This window comes from Melospiza georgiana, chromosome 4 (assembly GCF_028018845.1).
Source record: "Melospiza georgiana isolate bMelGeo1 chromosome 4, bMelGeo1.pri, whole genome shotgun sequence".
Classification (NCBI taxonomy): Eukaryota; Metazoa; Chordata; class Aves; order Passeriformes; family Passerellidae; genus Melospiza; species Melospiza georgiana.
Genome location: NC_080433.1, coordinates 69,262,932 through 69,289,746, shown reverse-complemented (window position 1 = coordinate 69,289,746; position 26,815 = coordinate 69,262,932). Strand labels below are relative to the sequence as shown.

Below are 26,815 nucleotides of genomic sequence, written 5' to 3'. Positions count from 1 at the left end.
TTCACCCAAGCTGTCTTCCACTTTCCTGCATGTTTCATGTGGTATCAGCATACTTCCTTGCTCTGCATGCACTGTTAGATCATTTAATAAATTTTCATCTTTGTGAACTTTCCTGTACACTACAGTGTTGATAAGTTGAAGCATTTGGTATTGGCTCTGGAAAGCTAAGCCTCCTCCTACAGGTCATACCAACAATGAAATCACAACCACTTTCTATATGGTTAATATATTGCTATGAGCTCTTGGATATCATTGGTTTATTTGATATATGGATACATAAAGCAATTAGTGCACATACATTTTTAAGTGAAAAGGATCTGTAGTCTGTAGTAAAACAGTGGGGTAGTTGTTTTTTGTGTGTATATATATGTGGTTGGGAGTATAGTTGGAGAAGTTAAGACATGAGACAGTAGAGCTGCTGGATATGAAGCTGCCTTCTGCTCAGAGCTTATTGCTGGTCTGGAAGGACTCCTGGGACAGAATGAGCCAGAACACTTTATTAAACTTGTTTCAGTTTGGTTTTATTCCTTTATTTTCTTTTATCGTGTTCCAAATAAAATGCATCATCAGAGGAACCTTTGTGTAAACCAAACAGAATTGTTCTCTTTATTTCAAGGCTGGCAGTTCACAGAGACTTGCACCCCGTAAATTCTTCACCATTAACTTGGATATCCAAAACCTGTAATTTTTTTTATCTTGTAGAATCAAGTGAACATGAAGAGAAGAGTACAGCTGTCTCAGGTGAGGCATCTACCACCCAGCCTTGTCCTGCACCAGGATATGGTCAGCCTGAAGAGGCAAAGGAGGATATGGATGTAACAAAACAGACTAAACCTGAAGAGAATGATGACTTGGGCCCACTGCCTGATAACTGGGAAATGGCTTATACAGAAAAGGGGGAAGTCTACTTTATTGAGTAAGTCTTATTTCTACTATTTTTAATAGCTGTATTGTATTTAACTGGGTGGGGAAAGGGTTTGTCTGGTGAAGTGGAGCATTGCACTCCTCCTCATTAAAACAGCGGGAGTGTTCTGGCTGTCAGGGCTCCTGAGGGCTGGTGGCAATTCCTGCATTAGTGATTTAGATGGAAGCCTGCTGGGTTTTAAGATAGGTAACCTGTCTGCTTCCTTTAATGGTAGGAATTAAAGCTTTTGTTTCTTCTGTTAAAAGCAAGGCCTTTCTGCTTTTCTGGTGCTTTCTGCTGGGAAAGTAACACAATCACTGGTTTTGTCCTTCCTTATGTGGACAGAGGTGGAGAGGGTGAAGCTTTTTTCCAGTTAAAGGAAAGGAAAATGAGTGGACTAAAAGCTAGCTAATGAACAGTAGAGGGAGACCATGCTGTATATAGAAATAGTAAAATAAACAACTATAGTGAGAATTAGTTATGTGTAGAAACTTTTCCCTGTTGGTAGACTATACATACCTGTTACTAATTAGTATGAACTCGTTGAAGTAATGGATATAAAAGTTCTTTATGCTCTATATGCTCTCATTAAGCTATTAGAGAGATTTCCAAGGGGGTCCACGAGAATGGTGAGGGGTCTGGAGGGGAAGCCTTATGAGCTGCAGCTGAGGTCACTTGGTTTGCTCAGCCTGGGGAAAAGGACACTGGGGGTAGAACCCATTGCAGTCTGCAGCTTCCTCATAAGGGAAAGAAGAGGGGTAGGCACTGATTTCACTCTTGTGATACTCAAGGAAATGGCCTAAAGCTGAGTCAGGGACTTTTAGATTGGATATCAGGAAAAGATTTTTCACCACAGAGGGTGGCTGGGCTCTGGAACAGGCGCCCCAGGAAAGCTCACTGCACCAGGCCTGACAGAATTAAGAGGGTTTGGACAATGCTCTTGGGCATATGGTGTGATTGGAGTGTCCTGCACAGGGGCAGGGGTTGGGCTTGATGATCTGGATGGATCCCTTCCAACTCAGCACATTCTATGATTCTGATTATTGTAAATTACCAGGATAAAAATACAGCACATTTCTGAGCTGGTAAAACATTTTGTTCCTCAAAAGAAAAAAAGAAAATGGAAAAGCCAGCATTTTCATCAGTAGAAATCTACTACAGAGGTAGAAGGAGCATGTATGTTTGCTTTAAGGAACTGTCTCAGTTTGGAGCATTATCAGTTATTCTGATTATTAGTAGGTGAAAATAACATTTGGTGGTGTCAATTATGCTTTGAATCCTGCATTTAATTTAAAATGTTGTGACTATCACATGAAGTGTAAGCAAATTTTAAGAATAAAGTTTGTGCATGTGACTTTTTAATGAATACTGGCATGACCAACTATAGCTTCTGGCATGTACAAGGCTGAAAATAGCAGTAACTATTACAACATAAGTGTGTTTGCTGAAAAGGGCAAAAATGTGCCTATTCTAGAAAAAGAATAATTATAATTTGTCCAAGCAAGCAGAGAAGAGCTAGGATGACCTCAGGGCTAGTTGAAACCCTTGTTTCCTTCTTACCTTACTCCCAAATTTAATTTTTCCACACATATTGAATGCTCTGACAGAAAGCAGACTGAATTATATGGCACTTTTATTTTACTTATAACAAAAACCTGTGGTACATTTGGAGGACGGGGGAAGGGGTGATGGGTACCAAAAAAACACATCAAACTCTGAGAGTAGTAAATACTACAGGAGGTAATTTAATAGAAAATAAATATATATTTTGTAACAAATGCAGTGAATGCAAATAGCCCTAATGCTCTACAGAGCAGCCATTGCACTCCTCAAATTCCTTTAATGTTACATCTTGCTTCCTTTCCTTGAAATGCTCTGTTCTACACTGCAGTTCTGACAATGCTCATCATTCACTTCCACTAAATGAATGTTATGTAAAGCAAAGAAATCAATCAGAGGTGCAGACTGCATAGGAGGTCTATTGTAAGGGCTTCTTGCTTTTGGGATTATAATCTTGAACAATATATTTGCAAAAAAATGCAATTGCACATCTGTAAAAAGATTATTTATTAGAATCCTAGCAAAAGGAACAACTCTCTGATCATTTGAGCTTTCACATTGCACAGCCTTTGCAGGGTTAAGTAGGAATGTAATGCTGTGGGGATGCTGTTAAATTGCCTCTTTGTTTACAAGTCACTTTGGTTAATGGCATGAAGAGACTCCATTTGCTTTCACAAAAAAACGGAAAGATAAAAAGACAACAAAAACCTATTTGTCTAACAACATCTCCCTGAACAGTAGTAAAGATTGTACTAGATTATTAAATAATAGATGAAAAACAAACATTTTTAAAGTGTACATCACAATAAGTGGGGAAAAAAAAAGCCACACTAGGCAACAATCTTTTATTGCTTTATTTGAGGCTCATGTGAATTGTGCCTTTAAACGCTAAAGCCTTCCAGCAGCAAACGATCTCAAGTTCCAGGTTGTCACAGGTATACCCAAAGGTCCTAGATTTCATGCAGCAGTTTCATTCATTCACCTCAAAGTAACCTCTAAAATTCAGATGTGACCTCACTTACCAAAACTGCTATCAGAATAGTGTGGCAGATTTACAGTGAGAGAGGAAGTGACTTCATAAGGGGAAAGATAATTGTCTATAGACAGGATTATTTATTTGTTAATCATTAATGGTTCAGTTAACTTTTTGTAAAGCACAGTGGAAGGAACTTCCTCTGCCTCAAGGACTACAAAAACAAAAAAACCTGTCATCTACCAGATTCACTGAATGATTCAGAGGATGGTTGTATTTTAAAGCATGTCCTGCTCTGTTTCTTCCCTTCATTCCCTTTCTGACATAGGTGCATGACCTTATGTTTACCTATTTTAGCATTCACAGACAGAACATGAGCATCTCTTCTTGCAACATAATACTTACCAGTGTTTTTCAGGAAGAGCTACCTAAGTACATTTCTTGGGCTGTTTCCAGCCTCCCTTACATATGAATCTGAATTTTCAAATACAGGCACACACTACACAAATAGGACTCCATCTCCTACATTTGGTTTCACTCAGAACATATGCTAATGAGAACATGCAATAATTAACAGACTGTATATAAATTGGAATGCCATCAAATACCACTCCAGTTTTGCTCCTTCTTTCATGCTTTAAGTATGGCTGATAAATGTGGTGTATTTTGGCATGCTTAAATAAATCATTGTCGTCACTGATTTTTAGCTGTTCCCTCTCCCAGGGCTAAGGAAAGGCTGTGATTTCCCATAGCCTTCAGACCTTGCCTTGCCAACAGCTCTCAAATCACATACTAGGGACCCAAATCTGTGTTGTCCTCACAAAGTCAGCAGGTGTGGTTGTTAGATCCCAAATTTGTGTTGTCCTCACAAAGTCAGCAGGTGTGGTTGTTAGATCCCAAGCAATCAGGGTTTGCTGTGTTGGTCCAGTGTGATGCAAAAGCGTTGCAAAACAAGAAAGGACCAGGATTCTAGGTGCACATGCTATCATGTACAGTCAGCCTGAAATGTGGCCTTCAACTGTCCAGCTTCAACAATTATTACATCATATATTGCTTATACTACATTAATGGTTTTCTTAGTGGAGAAAAGTCTAAAATTAATGCAAGCCACAATAGAACATCTTTAAAGGATTATCTTTTTTTACTTGTGTGGATGAATTTTAGGAGAATGTGGCCGCACAAGGTTTAACAAAACACTTTCCAGTACATCTTGCAGACATTCGGTCTCTTACTACTTCAACACCTACTTCTTAAAACAGTATAGTCAGCATTGCCTTTTGGACCTGTTGCAGTATCTTTTCTAGTTGCTAAAGATTTTTTTTTCTTTATGAAAGTATCATAAAAGACTGAAAAACGGCTATAAAATAGTCCTTTGCCAAGGACTCTCCTTTTCACTATAAAAAAACAGCCATTAAGTTTTTTAATACAGCTGGTGCAATTTCAGGTGATATCTGAAGAGTACATCTACCAGAATATTGCTATGGACTTCACCAGGATCAGTTTTTCTTGATAGTAGTTCTTAAGACAGGAAAGTTTTTTGACTGCAGGAATAACATTTATCCCAAAATCTTATTTACCTGAAGAACCATCATGTGTTTAGTTGTTCCTGACTGCTCCACTAGTACACCATCACAAAGCAGGATATTTTATTTAAGCCTGGATACACCATTATTTTATAGTGTAAGATACTAAAAGTACTGGGTGGAAGTATACCCTTCTACCTGCTCAAGATTACTTTCATGTCCTGCAGTAACTACGGGAACTTTTATAAGTTAGTTCAGCTAACATATTTCTGTGAGTATGTTACCTCAGAGTATCAGCCTATAATACTGAAATGTTTTGGTTGTCTGGGTATTTCTACTATTTGAATTAAGCAGCAATTAGGATGAAGGGATTTGTTGGTTTTTTTCACATACTGTTATAATATTCACTTCTGATAGGATTTTTCTTTGGGAAACAAGCCATCTTGTGTCAGTAAGATTCATTGTATAGACAATTTTGATCCATCAGGGGTCTTGTGAATATCATTATAATTGGTTTTCTTTGTTTATATGTTGGATTGAATCTGTCAGTTTTGGTCAGCATAAAAAGTCAGATTTCTAGCACACTTTGGACTTCAACATGGCATACAGCAGGACAGGCAGCTGAAAAGAGGGATCTTTTCTCCTGAGACCACTTCCTTGCCTCATGACAAGTTAATTAGGAACATGAAGATGGTAGAACTGTAAAGAATTTGTGGAATGATGAATTCTTTTTTTTTTTTTTCTCTTGTCTATTGATGTTATAAAGACATTATCAGTCTGTACTAGTGGTGTGCTGTCCCTTGCTCTCACTTGCTGTTTTTATCTCTGCTGACATCCAGGTCAAACTGCCAGCTTAACTCCTCTTGTCTTTCCTTTCTTATTTCTAGTCTTTCCCCCAAAGGTCTCTGCTGCTGTGCTCTGCAGAATTAATCTTCCAGCACATTTCCTCTGATATTTGTAGTGTTGTTGTAACTTTTCTCCTTTGTATTTATTGAACTAGAAGAATCAGCTCACCTGGTTTGCCATATAGCATTAGGTATCTAACATAAACCAGTTGCCAAGACTCCTTCTGTGGTCAATGGAGAGAGATAATTATCTCCAGAGGCTAATTCATCCTGTCCATATTTAAGGGCAGAATTAATTTGCCAAAATACAGCTGCTTCTACAAGTAAAGGTATCCGAAACTTTGTCTGCAGTAGCATGTAATTTGTGTCAGGACTCCACTTTTGAAGGAAATCTTCTGGCTGTCTTCACACACTGTGATTTGGCTCACATTTCAGTGTGGCCACATTGGATTTGTTTCAGACAAAATGGAAAAGAAGGTTGGACTCTGGAAGTGCACTTAGTTTTCTACCACCTCTGGGCCCTGAACTCCATTCATGAGACCAGATTTGAGTTAAAACCAGCCTGAGCTCCTTTTGGTCTAAGCCATTTCTGTATATAGATTAGCAGTATCAGAAGAGTGAGCACATCTTGGTGCTGATGACCCAGCAGGCACAGCTTCTAGATCTCTTCAGGTGCCGTGGGCTGCATGCCTGAGAATGTAGCGCACTAGGTGAGCTCCTGCTGTGCATCTTCTGGTTTAAATTCAGGTGAAAAGCTTGAAGAGCTACAAGAGTGGAGAACACTTAATGTGAAAAAGAGGATAAGTGAGGGAGAGATTAATTTGCAACATGACCTCCTGATCTAAGCCAAAGCACCACTGTAGAGGCACAGTAACAGCCAAAGACATCTCCATTATCCTGAAAGAAATGACACAGAGCTTGTCAAAACCAGCACCCTTCAGAAGTGACAGCCAGAGGCCATTGGGGAGATGATATGACCAGGATTATGTCACTTAAGAGCATATAGTTAGGTGGTTCTGCTGGGTGATAGGTAAGATAAATTATGCTGTAAAGGTGTCTCTCCCTTGAAGAGAGACAAATCCTACACAATTAGCTATGTAATTTTTGCAGTCGCATGAGATGAAGCCCATTCTTTGTCAGAAATTAAACAGCCTCAGTCAAAGAGAGTTTCTTCAACAGCAGAAATAACCATAGGAAACTTTAGGCAGTTATATATTCCCCAAAAAGTCATGCATAAGCATCTTCTGCTCCTGTGAATGCCTAGAGGCAGTGCTGCTGTCTCTAGGCTGAGTGCATAAGTGCTTATCTACTGCTCAAGGCCATCTAAGATTCAGAGGATAGGAACTCCCAAACCTGGGTCTCTTAAGGACCATGAACTGTGAGCACATGGTGAAATGCAAGGCAGGCTGGCACTCACAGCTGCTGCTATGCAAACCAATGCCAGAGGACAACTTCCTTTTGTATCTGTTCCTGCATGTGTGCGAGGAGCTTAGGGAGCATCCCACAATGGATGGGTTGCAAAATTGCTGGTTTAATGCTCTGTTTTCCTATCCATGAACCTCCACACACAAATTACTTGAAGATCGTTATTGTGCCACTTGAAAATCTCTGCAGATAAGCAATGCTCCAGCATGAAGAAAAAGGAGGGAGGAGCATTGCTGAAGTTAGGGCATTACAGAGCATTGTGATTTTCTTCATGTCTGCTCCCCTTTGCTCAAGTCGTTAGATCAAGGACTAGCTTAAATATAATGTGTTCAATAAAAACCCAAACACACCCATATGTGCTGCCCCCAAACACACTGAAACAATGCCCATTTTGAAATGCTTTCCACAATACCATGCAAGGTACATATCTTGCAAGATGCACAATTTAGACTAGGTCTGCAGTGCTTTTAAATGACATTAAGGCTATTTCTGTCAGTAAGTACTTTCTATATTTCCTTCAAAAATGTTTCAAGAGATTGCCCACAGGCTTTGTTAGTACAAGAAACTTTATCTGTCAAAATGCTTTAAATTCACAGTTTGTTAACACAAATCCATTATACTCAAATCTTAAATAAAATAATATCCTGTCTAACAAATAATTATAATAAAAAGATAACACTTTGTTAGATAACAAAAGCCACACTCCTGGTGGTTTTACTTCCTGAAGATATTGAGTAGTATCCAGTGAGATTCCCAGAAAGCCTCTGGCCTGGTAGCCAGCTCCAGAGCTATTAACAGGGAACAGAGGCATTTCAACAGTCTCTGTGAAGTCTTAAAAGCAGAGCCACAAAGAAAATCTGGAGAAGAGCATGAGGTTGAGTCAAGGCTTCTGGGAAGTATTCTATGCTTTCTTTCACTCTTTCTTTCACTCTTCACCCAGCCGAAGAACATTTTTTTCCACATATATTTAAAATTGTGTGCAACTAATACCAGATGACAGATTATAATAAACTGTTTCTGCTAGGTGCAAATACTTGGTGAAGAGAGAAGATTTAAGTTAGTTCACCAATAATTATTTTATTGACTTTTGGCAAAACATTAAGCTCCACTGCTTTCCTGAATGACTTTAAAAAAAAAAAAAAAACAATTGCAATACACTTCAGGCCAATATGCAGTTTCTGTTTTGTACATAGGTATCAAATTTGGGTGAATTTTAAAAAGATGTGCTCTTTCCATGCTCCACCTGCTTGAATCAAGACCAAAGGGATCCTTTGTTAAGGAAACTTTGCTTCCAAAATTTCAAAAATTAGGATTTTACTGTTGATTTTTAGAGAGATTTTAAGACATGCATTGATGATTTGCCAGCAGTTATCTCAGTAGTCCTAACTAGTAATCAAAATCGTTGAAATTATTGAAATTGTGGGCTTTCTAGACATGTTTTTAATGATAAGGTATAGTTATTGCCAAATAATGAAGCGTTGGTGAGTGTAAAACATTGCTGGAGCCACAGCTGTATTTCTCACAGGATGCTTTTGTTTCATCACTCTCATTCCATCACTGACAACTCCAAATGCCTGTTTGAGACATCTGCTGCTGCAGTTCATCTGCTGTTCATTCATAACTAATCTGTAAACCCCCAGCCCCTTTTCCTTCTGGTCTGTCTATAAGACTTCCCAAGTGGACACACCTGATTATACCTGGTCATAAGGTAGGCGGGTTATGCCCCCTACAAGGTTTTTTAGTGCTTGAGAATTCAGTGTGCACAGCCTATGCAGCAGATACGTGTTCATGTTACTCTTGCCATTAGTGTTAATTTGACCAATTTACAATTTACTGTTCCTTCAGTCTCTTCTCCCACAGCTGAAGCTTTCCTATCAAGGCTTCCTTTTAATTATATTAAAAACAGGAGATAAAGGTTGTCTCCCTTTAGCTTTTACACATTCTGGTCCTTTGCAGAGCTGAAGAGGGAATAGCTGACACAGGGGAGACTGGAAGAATACCCTGCCAAGTAAACCTCCCATGCAGGACTGAAGTAGACATAAAAACCACAATTCTGTACTCCAGGGCTACTCATTTCCCTCTTTTACTGAGAGCAATGTGACATTTGTCCTGTCTCTCCTCCTTGAAGGAGTGTTTGTGTGTTGTGTACCTGGTTGCTAAGATGGTCCAAGCAAACAAGCTCTCACTAGGGAGAGCATAGGAGGATACTAATGGGACTGTGGAGGTGTTAGAAGTCAGGTGGGGTTGACTGTGCCTTCTTTCAAGTCCTGCCTTCAGAGCAGGAAAGGATTTTTTACCCACTGGAGTACTTGTCTAGAAGCCTTTGAAGTTCCATTGTTGGAGTTGTTTAGTCCCACTGTATTGTATGTTTAGTGGAGATTATAAGGTGGAGAGGCAGGGCAAGAGAAAAGGCACAGCAAGGAGAAGAGGGATGAATTTCAAATGCTTCTTTGCCTCTGCAATTATTTGTTATAGACAAAAGTTCTTGTGGATGAGTTTTGCTGTTACTAAGTAGCTGAACAGGTTTGACAGATATCACCTAGAAGAGGATATTGAGTGCTCTAAGAGCTGATCTAAATGAAATATCATCTCCATTCTGTGAAATTTCACTGCAGACTGAAGGATCACTCTTCTGTTGGAAGAGCTGTTGATTTTTTAGTTCTTTTATGGTTTTGTTTAAAGTGGTCATCTTGCACAAAACTGGGACATCAGTCCTGCTGGCTTTGTGGAAGCCACATTTATGCTAAAGGGAAGAGAAACTGATTGTTGTTCTTAGTTTCACCTAAAGCCTTGAAGGTGGCAATTCAACTAATTCACATTTTTAAATATTGATATTGAATTTGTCTTGTTTCCAGTTTGGCACCTGTTTTTGTAGATACTTGAAAACCCTTTCTAAAAATATTTTAGGGGTGTTTCCAGGGCTGGTGAACTGGGCTTGTCTGATGGGTGGATATTGGCCAGTTGAATTGCAACAGAGCTGGCTTTTAGCACTGCTACTGTCACTGGTTTTTTTGGAGGCTCTGGACAGTAATTTCATGACTTTGTGACTCCATTTTCTTGCCTCTAAACCAGGGGTGGTTATTTTTATTTCCTTTGTAAAATGCTTTGAGATTTGCTCTATACCACAGCAAACATTGCTAGTAGTAATCATATATATTGCTCTTTTAAAGTCATAGGAAACTATCTGTAATTCTAATTGAGTCCCTGCAGTCAGTGGGGGTCCCTAAAATAATTCAGAATTAAGATGTGGGAGAGAGTGGCTGTTGTGCAGACATGCCCACGCTCCAGAGATGCAGCTGCAGCTCCCCCAGGAATGTCCAAGCTCTCTCTGAGCTCTGGCCCTGCTAACAGGGTATCCCTGGTGGTGTGGAGCTCAGCATGAGCTGCTGGGTGCACCCAGGGAGCTCAGTGGATGGATGCTGGGGTGATGAGCCCAAGCTGAGCTCCGTCCTGCAGCACTGGCACTGCTGGAGCATCTCCCCCAGTTAATTTAAAGTTAGCACAAGCTGTGGTGGGGCTGTGACTAAAGCAGCCTAAAAATGCACCCTACAGGAGACCACAGGCAGAGCTTCTGAGCTTCTGAGAAAGTGTCTTAGTTACACTTGCAACCAAGCACAGGCTGCTGGCATCATTTCAAATTCACCTTGCCTTTGGCTCATCATTCTTCATATCTGCAAATATAGCTCAGCTCTCGAAGGGAAGGATTTGTTTATCATCTTCACCTGTCATGAATGGTGTTCTAGACTAGATAATGCTTTTAAGAAAAAAAAATTAAATGCCTCAGTTTTCATTTTAGTTGCCATTTCATCCATACATAGCTCTGCTCTACCTTCTTTCCCATTCAGAATGTGGAGGAAGCTTTAACATGGTGACAGTTCTGCTGAGAAGTAGGCACTGTCACTGTATTGAGAGAGAAAGAGAAATTGAGGCAGTGGAAAATGTGTCTGCCATGGAAGACAAAGTGGGAGAAGGAATTGGTTCTATTTATTTATTTTTCCCTAGGGGAACCAGTGGTGTTGGGATCACAAGGACTGTATCAGTAACTAAGAAATTCACAAACAGTTACATCCTAATCCATTTTTGCCAGGTCTCCTGGTTTTGTACACCTTGTACCAATGTTTATAAGAGAAATCATAAGCACACTTTAAAATGACACAGCAAATTAATAATAAACAAAATAATTCAGTATTGTATGGAATGAGCTTCCTCTTAGGATGTCTCAGATAAATGAAACATCGTTTAGAAGTGTCTCTGAATGATGGTATTGTAGGAAAGGCATCTCAAAAAATCAAGGAGTAATGATGACATCATTTTCAGGTTTATAGTCTTCTTTAACATGTTTACGATATTTGGCTCCAAATTTAATTGCTTATGGGTAAAGTATACATAGAAAGGATCTGGCTTTTAACTCTCATTAGCTGTGCTAAGTATCAATTCATTTGGCAAAATAATCTCCCAGAAAACAATTTTTGCCAGTTCAATGCTCTTTGATGGCTGATTTCTCAAAGATCTATTCTGAGTATAGAAAGCAGCCACGTGATTCATTCAGCTTGTGCATATCTATTTTATCTCTATAGAAGGATTATATATGGAGAGATAAAGGTTTGTTTAACAAAGTATCATTAATCACCCTGTCCGGAAATGTAGACTTTGCAGGAGCATGCTGTAATTTGCATCACTTTTGCTATGCCTTGTCACTGCTGCTGGAGAGAAATAACAAACCTGTATTTATGAAAAGGACAGGTTTAAGACGAAAATAATTCTATCCGAAAACTGTGAGAATGGTACAGAATCCTGTCGCCTGCACTCGATCAACGGCAGAACACTGTATTTGTAATAAATTCCTTTTGCTCTGGATGAGTTCTGCATTTTCAATGAGGTTAACTTGGCAACATTCTAGTTGATTTTAATAAAAATAGCTGCTTTGAGGACAGGGAGCTGAGGTTGCCAAATTTACAACTGCCTTGCACAATTACTCTTACACCTCCTTCAGGGCTACTTAGAACCAGTAAGCAAATTAAGTGTATCGATTGCAATTTTGTTGGACTAACCCTTTTTTCTTAAGGAATAAACTTGATTCCTTTCAGTATGTGTCTGCTCAGAGTGATCTCTTTTCTTTTCAGCCATAACACAAAGACAACATCATGGCTGGATCCACGACTTGCGAAAAAGGCTAAACCTCCAGAAGAGTGCAAAGAAAATGGTAGGTGATTAAGTTTTCCTTGCTGCTCAGAGGGGATTTTCCTTTGTGTGTGTGTGTCTCTTTCAGTTCTTACAAAAATCAGGCATTTGGGGGAATGATGAAAGGTGTTTAATTGCTGCTTTGGTTAGAAGCCATAAGTGATACCAGTTCTCAGTGTGCCATGTGTTTCTGCTTTTTATTCCCCTTTCTGATGCTATCCAAAGCTGAGGATCACAAGTGTGTTTTCTGCCTGTTGTGTGTGTGACTCCGGGACTGACCCTCTCCCTCATCTCCTACAGAGAACTTTGGTCTGCAGAACAGAATCCTTTTCAGATTCTGAGCTTTTAATCTACAGGCGATTCAATGCATAAGGGAAACTAGCAGCACCGTGGGAATATGAATATTGTTTGATTTGTATTTAAAGGTACAGTGCTATGCTATTTAATAGCCAATTTAAACAAAATAGTGTCTGATAAAACAGGGTGTGGGAGGGAGAAAAGAGATCAGTGTCTGTCAGAGTTCAAGGCTGGATTTGGGGGGGTACTACATTGCTAATGCCTTAAAATTTAAAAGCATACGTACTGCTGAGGATGCTTAAAGGAGCTGTGGCTGTTTTGCAGGAGAGATTATTATATTGACAGATTCAGAGATTTGAAATAATACAGATCATACCAGTATAATTTCTGATTTTTATCTGGTAAAGTTTATCAGTATTTAAAGCATTTAATAAAGTCAAGGCAAGGATGTGTTGTAACCGATCTGTTTCTGATAAGGGGTTTTTTTCATTGTTTTATACTTCCATGTCAGATTAGTCAGTTAAGATGTTGTGATTTCTAAATACAGCTACTTATTTTATTGTTGTGAGATACAGAGCATTAAATGCATGCATGCTATGTGCATTAGTTCAAAGCATTTTAAAATATTTTAAATGTGTTCATAAGTTTTCATATACTGCACCTGATTTATTTTAAATTTTCCAAAACACATTCATTTGGTTAACGTAAATGCTATAAACAGAAAGGAAACTCAGGGCTGATTAAGAGGTCACTGAGGAGTTGCTGGCTGTATGAATTGCAGGGTCAGTGGTTTGGTAAAAAATGTTCCCGGGTTGGATTTTTTTTGTAAATGGCTTTTTTTTGAAAGATTGCTGTACTCCAAAAATAGCTTCCTTATTTCAGCAGCAATTCTGACGTTCTCTTCTGACATCAGAAATTACATGTCTGAATGATTTTGTGATGCTTATTCTAGCACAGACAACATGAGCTCCCAGACTAAATTCTACAGTGATTACAATAGAGGTCTGATACTGAAACAAAACAAGGGCACAGGAGCTTTGCTTTCTAAATCTCTCACAATACTTACATGAACCTATATCATTGCCTGCTCCTTAGATAATAATAATGGGAAAAGCAGGAAAAAATCCACCAATATCTGTGGAATAACATTGCACAGAGTTACTTGGAGTAAATATGTGCTGGTTTTTTGGGCTTTTTTTCTGTTAACTGTTGTATACTGAGATCAGAACAGCACTGACATGTTAAAAATACCTAAGTGTCTGAAACAATTTAAAATTAAGATCAGTGCATTAAAGAAAAAGCATTATTTTATAGTTATTTGACTACTGGATTACTGAATCACCATAGTGTGCTGGGTCATGTTGTTCTTTTAAGGTTGCTTAGCTCATTAATGCAAAGTACTTGGAGTGATGCATAAAAGACTTTAGGGAGAGATTTTCTATTCTTACAATGATTGTTCTTCCAACATCCTATCTTTTCTAAGGTTCTTCTGTTTTTCAAAAGCACCTTTTTTTTTTTTAATCTAATACCTGCAGAGGAAAAAGTTCTTCAAAATCACTTATATGCCTTAAAATTACTGTACCTTGCCAGAGTAGTCCAAGACAAGGAACTTTATTATAGCACACAGGGATTTGTTATTTTTGTTAAAATTTAATCTAACTTCAATAATTAATTTCAGCTATGGCTTGGTAGATTTTTTATGCCAAACATATTTTCTGTTACACTTTGTGATTTACTCTGGCATATTTTACTCTGAGAAACAAAATTTAAGACATCAGTGTTTAAATAGGAAATTATACCTACCTTGATGCTTTATCACTACATTCATAACTCTTGCTTTTCATTGACATTCATTTTGCCACATCTGAAACTTGTATTGATTCTCTGAGATACATTATGACTTCTTTATCATCTACCAGATTCTGCTATCAGGTTTTGATTGTGAATAACCCAAATTTTGTGTTCTCCTTTCAATGCAAATCCTGATAAATCTTCCTTCTTCATTCTGCCACCAGCATGCAGTTTCCACACCAGGCAATGTCCAAGCAGAGCAGGATATCAGAGTCCTGATCTTCTGGGCTGGTGATATTGAGGGCCCCCTCTGCTCCAGGCATTTCCTCTCTTCCACTTTCTGCTCTTCAATGCTCCTTTGACAAATATGATTTCTTCATTATCTCTGGCTTCTGTGGCTGCAAATCCCAGAGCTTGCTCATTCCCTTTCACAAAATCTGAATCAACCTTCCAGCACATCCCTCCTCTTAAAAATTTTCACATGCTTTTGCCAAGAGATTGACAAGCTCTACCAAGTCAAGCTTTCTTCACCTAAATGTGTGCTGTGGACTCCTTCTGTTTTTCTTTAATGATACCCACTGCTCGAAATCCCTGTGTAGGTCAGGAGATTTTAAGTGATGATCTTCATTTCTGTCTCTCTGTCGCAGAATTTCTGTGTGAGTTTCAGCAAATTACTTTGACTTTTGCTCTGTCAGAACTACTTAGATGGCAGGACTTTGAAGCAAGAACCACCTCTTATGCTCTGTTTTTATGGTGCCAATCTGAGTTTCATAATAGCAATAAGCAAAAATAGCTGGCAGTTCTACAATAGCAGCTGCAATTTTTTACACTTTTCTGATTTCCGCCAGAAAATCTTGACCTTAATAGAAATAATTGTGGTTTTTTCCTGCTGAAAATGTAAGTTAAATATTTTTTGTTGTCTGGATTTAAATACTACTTTCATTTTTTTTTTCACATCAAAATTAGTTAAACAATTATTATGTGTAGAGTACTAGAGAAGTTATAGTTCTGCCCCCTTTGCATCTGTGAGCTGGATTCCCTCATTGCTAAACTTCCTGTAAAGTCATTTAACATAGTAGATTCACAGGCTTTGCATGATTACAGGTATATTATGTGAGTGGTCTTCTAACTGAGTCTGTTCTTCAAGAGAGAACATGGAAAAGAATGATGAGTCCCATAAGACAGTAAAAACGCAGTCTAATACTGAAAGGCAGCTCAGCTGTAATGACATGAAATATCACAGGTTTTAGAAAGTTCATTTGTAATTAAGAAATATAACAATTAATTTTTTTAAAGTCTTTAATTCATTTTAGAGAACTTTTATTCTGGAGAAAAATCAACAATTTCTTCTGCATCCAATCTGGGGATTAAACAGCTCTTAAAATTTCCTGGGATCAAATATATCAAGTTTCACTTATTTCCTTTAAAAATTTCCCTAATTTCATTACTAATCCATCCCATTCCATAGTCTCTATCACTCTTAACCCTCTCTTTCTTTTTATGTCAACCTCCTTTCTCCCATCCCCTAGTTTTCAAATATGAGTAGGCCAACAACTATAAATAAAACTTTGATTTCACCTAGCATTCATCCATCATCTGTCTTTCCATCTCCTCTACACCCACCAACTTGACTGCAAAATATAGATATTTATGCAGGGTGCGCTGAGTTGCCTTAATACTTCATTGACTGCAAATGTCAGCTCTGCTTTGGCACTTAGAGGACACAGACCCCAGATTCACCAGTGTGAACACCTGCATGAAGACAGGCTGCTGCACTTCAGTGTTTTCATGTTGAACTGAAACCCAGCCCATCCCATTTTTTTGGGTTGTGTATTCCCCATTCCTGCAGTCCCAGGCAGTGCCTTTGATGCTCTCACTGCCCCACACAGCTCTCCAGAATTCAGCATTGGTTACCTGATTCCTCACAATGCTGCAGTAACATGTACCAACCTTTCATATTGTTGTTTTATAGATGCATTTGGGCATAGGCATGCTGGGTTTATGGGCAAAGCATTACTTCTTGATTCCCTCACACATATTTCTTGCTGGAAGCCACGTAGAGAATTTTTATCTCATATGGATACAGTTTGTGTTTTCTGATACCTGTTAATGGCAACCTGTAGAGGGTTGCCATTAACCCTACAAATAGTTGCCATACTTTCCTACAAATAGGTTTTATTTTATTTTTTTTTTACTTTGAATTCCCTTTGCAGATTATTAAACCCATTTTAAGTATTATTTAATCATGTAATGCAATGGAACTGGCATTACTTGCAATAATATTGATCGCAATGAAATTTTTTCTGTCATTTTTTGACATATTGAACGTGGTTTTCTCTGCTTGCATTTTCAATTTGCATTAATTAAATCATAACAAAATATTTTGAACCGTTATGACCTTTGGAAGGGCATTTCATGCTGGCAACACCATCTGGGCATTCATTGACCAAAACACTCTTCCATGCCAAACTCACAATAATGATAATAAAAATAAGAAAAGGGTCACCTCATTCCTGGGAGTCCAGAAGACACTTTTCTGGACAGCCTGGTTCAGTGACACAGCTTATTAGAGTAATTCTTCATCCTTGGATAAGTTTTCAGACAAAACAGCTGTCCAGATGTGCATGCCTTGGCTGGCTGTGCCCTGGGCAGCATTCTGGTATCTCTCTGGATGGAGGTCTTGCATAGAGTGAAGCTTCCTTGGATGACACTTATCAGTGTAAGAGATAAGTCCTTTGAGCTGCAATGGACTACTGAGTATTACTTTGCCTTCAGAACCATTAGAGTTTCTCACAGTCTCAGCCATCCAAATCCCTGTAGAGTGCTAACAGTAATCTTAAATAGAGCTGGTAATTGCAAGGACAAGAAGGAGTAAAAGTAGAGAAAAAAATTGTTTTCCTTGATTATTTAGTGAGCATTTGGCTCTCTCATACTCACTGCTCCCACTGCTCACCCAGATAGTGCATTAGATGGGGAGATGCCAGGGACCCAGAGGCACACAGCCTGCAAGGATCCCTGTCTTTGGAGGTAGTGGCAACCCCATAGTAACTCTTCCAGCACTCTGAGGATTTTAGGGGTTGCTAAATGCAGGTCAAGGAAGCTACTGTCTTGTCCCATGGTCTTTTGTGAAGAAAACCACAGGCTTTCATTGTAATTGCTTCATGGTGATATGAAAACAAATCACTTCCAATTTCTGAGTTTTATGAAAGAGGATTATATAAACACATCTTTCATGTGCCTGTAAAGATTATTTGCTTGTAAAGTGGACTGAGATTCACAGCTGAAAATGTTCATAGAGATATGAAATATTATTTTTGCTAATGGCCCTTTATGTGTAAAGTATTATAGCATGTATAACAAATGCCCCCTGTAAGGAACACAGCATGCTCATCAGTGGTGTAAGATACAGTGAATTAGGCATTTTCTAACAGCAATAAAGTTTTACTATTATTTTATAAGACTTCTTAAAATTTTAATTTACTTTCAGAATAAAAATAGACACATTCACCAGTGACATACCCCCAAACAGAACCAGCACACTGGAGCTAAAATGATAATACAGTTTAAGCTGCACTGCTACTGGAAGGTCATCCAAGGCTACAGGGCCACTACAGAATGGCTGTGGTAGTTTGAATTCCTGCTGAAGCTACTCACATCAGTTTCTGAGAGCATCTCTTTTTCATTTTGTTGCCAAGTTAAATGGCTAAGCTTAAGTAGTTTTCAGCTAGAATGTGTAATGAAATTTAGAAAGGCAGGGAGAGAGATTTTGTGAACTTGTAAGGAGAAACAGGACCAGAGTTTTAACAATTCACATCTTTAATGAGCTATAAATTGGATTCCACTCACCACTGAAGCAAGTAGCAAAATTCTCATTGACAGCATGAGGTTGGTTTTTGCCACTAAAATGCAAACAACACATGTTATGAGAATAGAGGTGACCTGAAACATTCCTACAAGGACTATTGAAAGAAGTGGTCCTGTTTTTTTCACATTATGCAAAGATCAAGGCCTTGATGCCAGTAAAGAACAACAGGTTGGAATTCCTTCTGAAATACGCACCTTGTTTAATCATAGGTAGAAATCAACATACATGATTTTTTAATCCTATTCTCTCCATAGCTTTAATCCTTCAGTCTCTGACTTCTAAATGACAATGAAGCCTGATAGATTTAACAATGAGAGGCTTGTGAGATTGTATTCATTACAATATGGCCAGCTACCTTTGGCTTTATTATTTCTCCTCCCTCTGATTTTCTGTGAAAGCTCTCGTTTTTAACAGAGATCATTAATGAAAAAAGAATGTCAGTCTTCTCATTTTCAAAAATTATTCTTCATAATCCTCTCATTTTGTATTTCATCTAGAAAGTCAGCAATTTTATCAAATTTAGAAGCCAAGATTTGGTGCTCTTTGATGGAAATCTTGACTCGTGTCAAATTGGTTGGCTATTTTCTGGCAATCACTTTGGAGTCCATTGCTGCCAAATAAGAAATACAATGACTTGCTAAAATCCCTAGTAATGCTTGTTATTTTGCAGATAGCTTTAAAGGTAGAGTATTTGTCATCAATTCCAAACATTCCGTGACTGGCTCTTTGCTTACAATGCATTACAATTGAGGAGAAGATGTATCCAAACCTTTCTCTTCCATTAGCAGTTGAGCTTCACAAATATACAGCTACCTCAGGGTTTTGTCTTTCTATTTAGTGAACTCCCTGTATTTATGATTTCCATTTCTTTTTTTTTTTCAGTATACTTTAAAAAAGGTCTCAGTTATTTTCCTTTTGTGACACCTGGTCTTTGATTGCAGCCTAAAATCCTCAAAGTGAGTGCCGGAGTCCCTGTTAAATAGAACTGGGAAATCCTGTCTGAGCACAGATATCCTGTATTTAAGATTTGACAGATAATGCAGCACTTTAAAAAGCCTCTGTCTTTCATGACTAATACCCTCAAAGACCCACTGGCAGATAATCACTGTTTGTGGGACAGGGGAAAAAAACGTGGTAGCATTTCAAGTTTTTTGAGAAGTGTATCTGCCTGAGTGGGAGGAAGGCACAAGCACTTAGTGTGTGGATGGTAGATATTGCAGAGCTGTCGAGAAGGGAGGAACTGCATTTGAAGAATTCATAGTAGAAAGCTTTGGAATAGAATAAGTGGCTATAAAAGGTGGAAAGTATAAAAAGCAGAGATGTGGAGAATGTGTTGCTAGCTATATAAAAAGATATTTGGATTTGTGATGCCTTTAAGCATTAGAATTATTTCAGTATAGAAACATGAAAAGGGAAAAGTATCTCTGGATATCGGGAAATCCTGAAACCTGGTAAAAGGACTGATAAGGCAAACAGGCAGGATTTTGGAATCCTGACAAGAAATGTTAGAATTTGTTTCCCTTAAACATCAAACCTTTACATGTAATTACATTCTACAGAATACCGTCTAATGTTTCATCAAAATAATAATTTCTGATTACACATTCTGGTGAAACATTGAATCTTTTTGTCTATGCAACTATAAAAATTAAAAGGCCATAGAAATGCAGAATGATTCCAGATGAATGTAGTCACTTGCTCTAAACACAAATGAGCCTTACTTACATTTCAATATGTGCATGTTTCTGTAGACATGCAGGCCAGATTCTGGTGACTCCTGAGGTTGCCCAGGGATCTTCCCACACAAAGATGAAGCACCCAGCTCTTCTGTTGGATTCTCTTCCTTCTGATGCATGAATGAGGGGAAAAGATTCATGTGAGGGGGGAAAAGTCATGTCTTACTTTTAAAACTATTAAGAATACTCAAACTAGCAATTTTGTCTGAGAAATTATCTAGTCTAGATAATATCTCACTACTGATAACCTACATCTTTCCTCTACTGACACTGCAGTGATAACATTGCTCTGCTTCACTCTGGAGGTAACAGAAACTGCAACTTCTTTTGTCTGCGTACTTAAATGTACTGGACATTGGACTTTGTTTCTGTGTACTTTTGCTCAAGTAGACTAAAAATTTGAGAAATTTTTAAATTATAGAAATTTTTATTTAATCTTTCAACTCTGACACCAGCATGAAGGACATGAATTGCTCTGTCTAAAAGTTTTGTTGCTTTGGAAGGAGGGAGCAAAGGTTAAAGGTTAGATTTATAATTTTAAAATGCTTTTTCCTCTTTCAATCCCAGCTGGATTTCTCTTATCTATTTTCTTTTAAGTAGTCTATGAGTTTTCCTTTTTACAAGAAAAGTCCTTGCCTAGAGAATTTAAAGTTGTAGTTTACCTTCTCTATAACAGAATATTAACTGGAGGGAGTAAGGTTTTCCTTAAAAAGGAACACAATTCTCACATTTTTCACTCCTTTAACAAAAATTCGGCCATTCTGTTTTTCCAAGGACAGAAATAGAAACATTTGATCCACATTTGAAATTCCTGTTCCTTCTATTCAAAAAAGTGTCTGGAATAAGTGTATATCACTTTCATAATTAAGCAATTCAATACTTCAGCATTCATTGTGCTCATGTGCAACTACTGAATCTGAAAGTGTCTGCCAGTGCTCTCACAGGATGGGCCTCATGCTTTCCATACTGTGGCTTTTGCCTGACCATCACTTTCTCTTCAAAATAGATTTTTTTAGAAATTTTCACCCTTGGACAAAGGGTGGACAAAGTCAGCTGTTTTGGGACTATCATTTTTTTATGCTCAGACATTCATATTTTAAGGGTTTAGGACTAGAGAAATCATTCAATTTCTTTTAGCTGTGGAAGTGAGAAAGGAATGCCCTCATTGGTGGTTTGGGGGGCAGATGTTTTTTAGACTTATCAGTCTCATCATTCAGAGGGTTTAATGGGAACCATTAGGCTGTTGCCAGTTGTAGCTCCATTAATATTCGTTTAAACTTGCCATTTTTTTCTGGAGGTCCGCTTTGTTAGAAAATACAGATACTTTCATATTTTCTGCCCTTCAATTCTCTTTCTGTGCCATGATATTTCTGCTTGAGTCTTTTTTCCCCGCCACTATTTGACTTACTTGGTCTCTTCATAACTGAAGAATACACCTGTATTTGCAAGCTCTGCATTAATATACAAGATCATAAAATGTTGCTCTGATGAGTAGTGAAAAATGGTATGGAAAGACCTTAGAGTGTGTGTCTTCCAAACTATTAAACTCATGACATATAATGCCTGTTCACAACATGAGTTTCAAAATTCTTTGACCTTTCTGAGCTTAGTCCCCTTCCTGTCTCTTTTTTTTGTTTTAATTTCTTGGAGGATTTTATCACCTTCAGTTTTGTCTCACCATCTTTTTGTTCTCATGCTTCCCTACACTGTCTGGTCTCATACTGTCATATTTAACATCTCCTGAGTAGTTTAGATTATTCATTAAATGTGGGTGGTAATTTTTGAAAAGTTAAATTGTAGTTTTGGACTTCTGTTGGTCTAGTGAAAAGATCATGGCAAGTATAACAGTATTGCTTGCTATAATGATTGCTGGATTTTGCACAACAGTTTTTCTTTATAAAATTCCTGATTGTTACTAGAAGATATTTATTAATATATTAATTTCTATAAATAGATTGAACAGGTAATGCTGGATAGAAAAATATAGTCTTAGATCTATTTCAGTAAATGGAATTTCATTAGAATTTGATTATGTCTGGCTTAAATTCCATATTGTTTCAATAAATGAATCTAACACATGGTTTAAAAAGTAGAATTTGGTCTAGCAAGGAGTTAAAGCAGATAATCATTCCCCTCTAATATTAATCCTGCAAGAAATACAGTTCTGAGGTTAAGGAACATTGCCTTAGTAAAGAACTGAAGAATTTTTTTCTAGCTGCACTATCACTAGGTAGGCAAAAGCAGAATTAGAAAAAATTGTTATGGATTAGGAACATTAATAAACATACTTTAGTCTTTTACTTAAGCACAAGTAAGATTATAAGTGACACTACTAGGAGAAAAGAAGGCCGATTATTCTGCCATTATTATTTTTTAGATTAATTTTGAAACAGCCTTACTGATTTATTTTTTGTTTAGAGAAGCCCAAAAAATCTCTCAGTTAGTGAAAGGTGATAGGGGACTTCTTCAAAATCCACTGAATGGCTTCTGTTGAAAAGCGTTGGATTAGGTGGAAAGATAATACATCTGTAAGAAGGAGGATTTTCCTTTTTCTCAGTGTAAGCTTCCTTCATTGATTGACTTGAAGGGTTCCCTATTCAGATGAGGAGTGTGCTTTTTGAGATTTTGTTTATGCAACACCAAATATTGTAATTATGTCCTCATGAATATTCTTTCCAGAGAGAACAATGTGCATCCTCGTGGCAGTGAAATCCCCATTTAAAATGTGTGTGCCAGCTGTGGTTATTCTGGATTGTTTATGCCTTTGTGATACATTTTCCTTCTCTCACTTCTAATTGTTTTTGAATGACTGTGGCAGCGGTCACTGACAATTAATGACTGATGGGCAAATTGCATGAGTCCTGCCTTTGTTCCCATGATTACTGGTACACTCTCAAAACTAAAATTAACACCACCCTCACCTCCCACATTTCTCTGCCAGCCATCATCTCTGAGTTACTGATCTGTTAATGTTTCCTTCACTTGAGGTTCAGAAAATGTAATAAATTTTCTCTCCTTGGAATAATTTTTAGCAATGACCTGATTGATAGACAACCCAGCTAGAATATTTAGTGTGCCAGGGTATTTCTTGTTGCATAGTTCTTAATCTAAGAAAGAAAGATATAATAATGGCAGAATCTTATTCTTTTTCTGGGATAGTAAATGAGCCTCATTATTGCCGCAGTAGTTAAGCTAAGCATTTTTGTTAGAATAGTGAATGCTTTGAAAAATCAATATGAAAACCTTTTAAATATTTGTCTTGTGGAAAGGTGGAGCTGGTATTTGTATAATGTCCTTCTTTGCAAAATAAAGCCTGTGTCCCCAGGAAGGTTAATTGTGCTTTATGTTCCTGTTCATGTACAGTGTTACACAGGGGTAGTGAATTTGCACAAACTGGAGAGTGCATTTGCTGTTGTTGGTGTGCTTCATTCAATATTTATACTTTGGGCAGTAGTGAGGGCATGCTCATCTCATCCCCTTGACCTGATCTAGCTGTTTCTACCATTCTAATCACCATAACTTCTGAGCAGCAGGTTCTGTGTTTTGCTACCTTACTCTCCTTATGTACACAGATTTCCCACTGATGTTGCTGTAAGGAGCTCTGTAAGATAAGAGCAATATTGATATTCATTAGTAGCATGTGCAACTGAGAGGAGATTTTGAACTGGGAATATTGCCCTTCAGCTTTTGCTGTTGTACATTGCCTTTCACATGACTGAGTGCCCATCAGCTGAGATGTCATAGAGACTTGAATTTGAGGCTGAAATAATGCCATCGTGGATTTGATCCTTCTGAGAACTGAGCCACAGCTTTTTATTTTTCAAACATTATGTGTAGCCAAATTCTATTTCAGCTTTGCATATATTCATACACACAGATTTTGCAACACCGAGCAAAGAAAGATAAGCTTTAAACTGGTTGAAAGAATTTTGGATTTCTGCTTGGAATTTCTCCTTCTGTGTAATGTATTTCCAACACTGTAAGTCTTTGAGTTTAATGCCAGAGATATATTTTCTCCAGTAACTTTAAACATTGCCTTTGGGAATTTCTCATCAAAGGAGTTAAACTAAAAGGATGACTGTGATCAGGTGTTCCTAGGCTGCTTAGTTCATACAATGGGGATTTTTGTCATGCTCTGATGAAAGTCCCTGATGAGAGATGAGAAATATCTTGCTACCACTAAAATTAAAATCATGTGTGGCTACCTCAGCTTGAATTTTTTAGAATGTTGTTTTCATATTGGGCTTTAACATTGTTTTAAGTTGCATTTTTTTTGGTGAAGTGTTTCAATATAATTTTTTTTTTTGAAGATTCAGGAAATCAACTCCCTCAAGCCTTCAGCACCAGAATAATGCACTAGGGTTGTCTAAAAACTCTATACATTGCAGGTCTTTCAAGCTTATTCAATGTTGGTATTTTTCATGAACTGTGGTCAGAACTGGGAAAATATAGTCCTACAAAAGGTTGTACTAAATATCTGGATTACAAGCTGTAGAAGTCTTTTTCATCTAAACTTATGTGTGATATTTGACCAGAAAAACTGGATATACTCATTTCTTGAAAGCAATTATTTATTCCTGGATAAGTTAAACATAGTTTTCTTTCTATTTTAGTAACTGTTTAAATTGTTTGAAAAAATAATACATTATTAAGTGAATTAGGGCTATTTGTTAGATTTAGCGTGTTAGATTTAGAAACAGAATTCTGGAGTCCTTTATAGTGATTCTATAGCTGAAATAAAGTTGAATCTTACGTAGAATAAATTCCTACTTTACAGATAGTGAGGACAACATAGTAAGAGAACAAAATCTGTTTTACTGGCTCAGAATAGCTCTCTGTCTAACATGGATCCTGTCTCTAAGTACAGCTTGGAACAAATGGTTGAGAAAAGGCTACAAGAAACAAAGCAGACAAAATCCCCCTCTTGCACCTTCCTACCTTTTATCTCTCACTGTATTACAGAATCTCTGAGCTGGTGATGGTCTCAGGATCACTGTGCTCTGTCCTTTATGAATGTGTCTAATTCCTTTTTAAACTTTTCCACCCTCTGGGAAAGGTTTCATATGCCATTATCATATTCCTTTATGTGGTGTTTCTCCAGCAGGAGAACCCTAGCACACAAAATCTCACATTGGCAAATGAGGTCTTCCAGATCTCTGACAGCATTAACTGTCTCCTCCTGCACCTCTGCTACCTGTTTTTGGTTGAATGACCAGAACTACACACAGTTCTCAGGGTGTAATTGCACTATTGTTTCCTGTTTTAGCTTCAGTTCCCTTCTTGACATTGCTGACATTATGTTTGCTTTTTGACTCCCCATGGGCTTAAGCTGATGTCTTGAAGATCTCTTCTCTGAGTGTTAACATTCACTTTAGAGCCCATCATTATGTATGTGTGTATGCACAATTACCATTTTTATTTCACTTTCTGCATTTCTTTGCATTCACGGAGATAAAATTAATCATCCATTTTAACATTCAGTGTTATGAGATTGTTCTTCAGGTTCTCACAAGCAGTTTTAATTTGATTATCTGGAATAAGCTTTCTGAGTCTTTCACCAATATCTCAGAATCAGGAAAGTGACTTCAGAATGAAAAGATCCTGAGAAAGAACTTATGACAATTTTTATTTACCTTCTTTATGCTTGATCCCTTAAGATGATTATTTGCATAATTTTATTCACCAGTAAAATGGACTAAATCTGTGCTAAAAGAGCCAGAAAGAGAGTTAATACAATCATCTTGTTTCTGAAACGAAGGCTTTAGGAATGCATGGTAACAGCAGCTCCATTTAATTAGCTGAATTTAATTACTCCACAGAAATGAAACCAGCTGGCCCAACTTAGTGATGGAAAAGTGGGGTATTGAAATTCAGAGCTGGACAGCAGGGACTCTTTGTAGCTGTAGACACGTCCAGAGAGTGCCTCACCTCACCCTCAGCTTTTATGCTAAATGAGATGGATTTTCCTCCTGCCACCCCTGCCTAGCGAGGTGGATCTGAAGGGAATCAGCGGGGATCGACCCTGGGTGAGAATGACATGGAGCTCTTTGAAGTACATGAGATGATTTTCACTTCAGTCTTGGCCCACTCCAGGAAAAGCCTTCCCCTTTATAGATCCTGAGGCAACTAGTTTGGGGGATTGACAGAGAAATTTATTTAGTGTGGGATCTCCAGCAAAACTGGTCTGACAAAGCAGCAGGAGCAGGCATTACCTTCCTTTTCTTCTGCAAGGCACTTTAAGCCTTTTACACTTGTCCTTTATTCCATTCTTGTGTGACTCCATTGATGCTGTGCTGCTGAAGAGCTCTGTAAGAGGTGAAGAGCAGCCAGATTTGGTAGGGAATAGGCTTCTGGCTTCACTTTGTTGCTTTGAGAATGTTTTCTAGAATGTACTAGGTGTTTTGTTAAAGGAAATACAGTTATGCTCGGATAGAGCCTTAGAGTCAGGACCGTGTTCAATTAAAAACTGCAGGAAAAGGGGAAATTCTGTAATATATATACACACACAATTTTTAGTTTTAAAAATAATTTTCCTTGGTATTATCTAGTCATCTAAAGGCTTGGAAAAACTTGAATGGAAGGTTAAAAATTTGGGGCTGAGTTTAAATTCACTTCATCCAAATTTGGAATATGACACATTAATACTGTAGAATCATTAAAAATGTGACACGGTTTTTCAAGATTATTCATCTTAAGAGCTTCATGAAATAAAACT

General features: G+C 37.8%; 1 protein-coding gene across 12 annotated transcripts in view; it reads left to right on the top strand.

The window, feature by feature from the left end:
• The window catches only part of MAGI2 (membrane associated guanylate kinase, WW and PDZ domain containing 2), a 701,395-nt gene that overhangs the window by 463,759 nt on the left and 210,821 nt on the right, over positions 1-26,815 (top strand). For all 12 annotated transcript variants that reach the window (XM_058021985.1, XM_058021981.1, XM_058021983.1 and 9 more), the window contains 2 exons: positions 703-916; positions 12,354-12,433. In XM_058021985.1, coding sequence (XP_057877968.1) covers positions 703-916; positions 12,354-12,433 — 294 coding nt within the window. The remainder of the gene's footprint in view (positions 1-702; positions 917-12,353; positions 12,434-26,815) is intronic.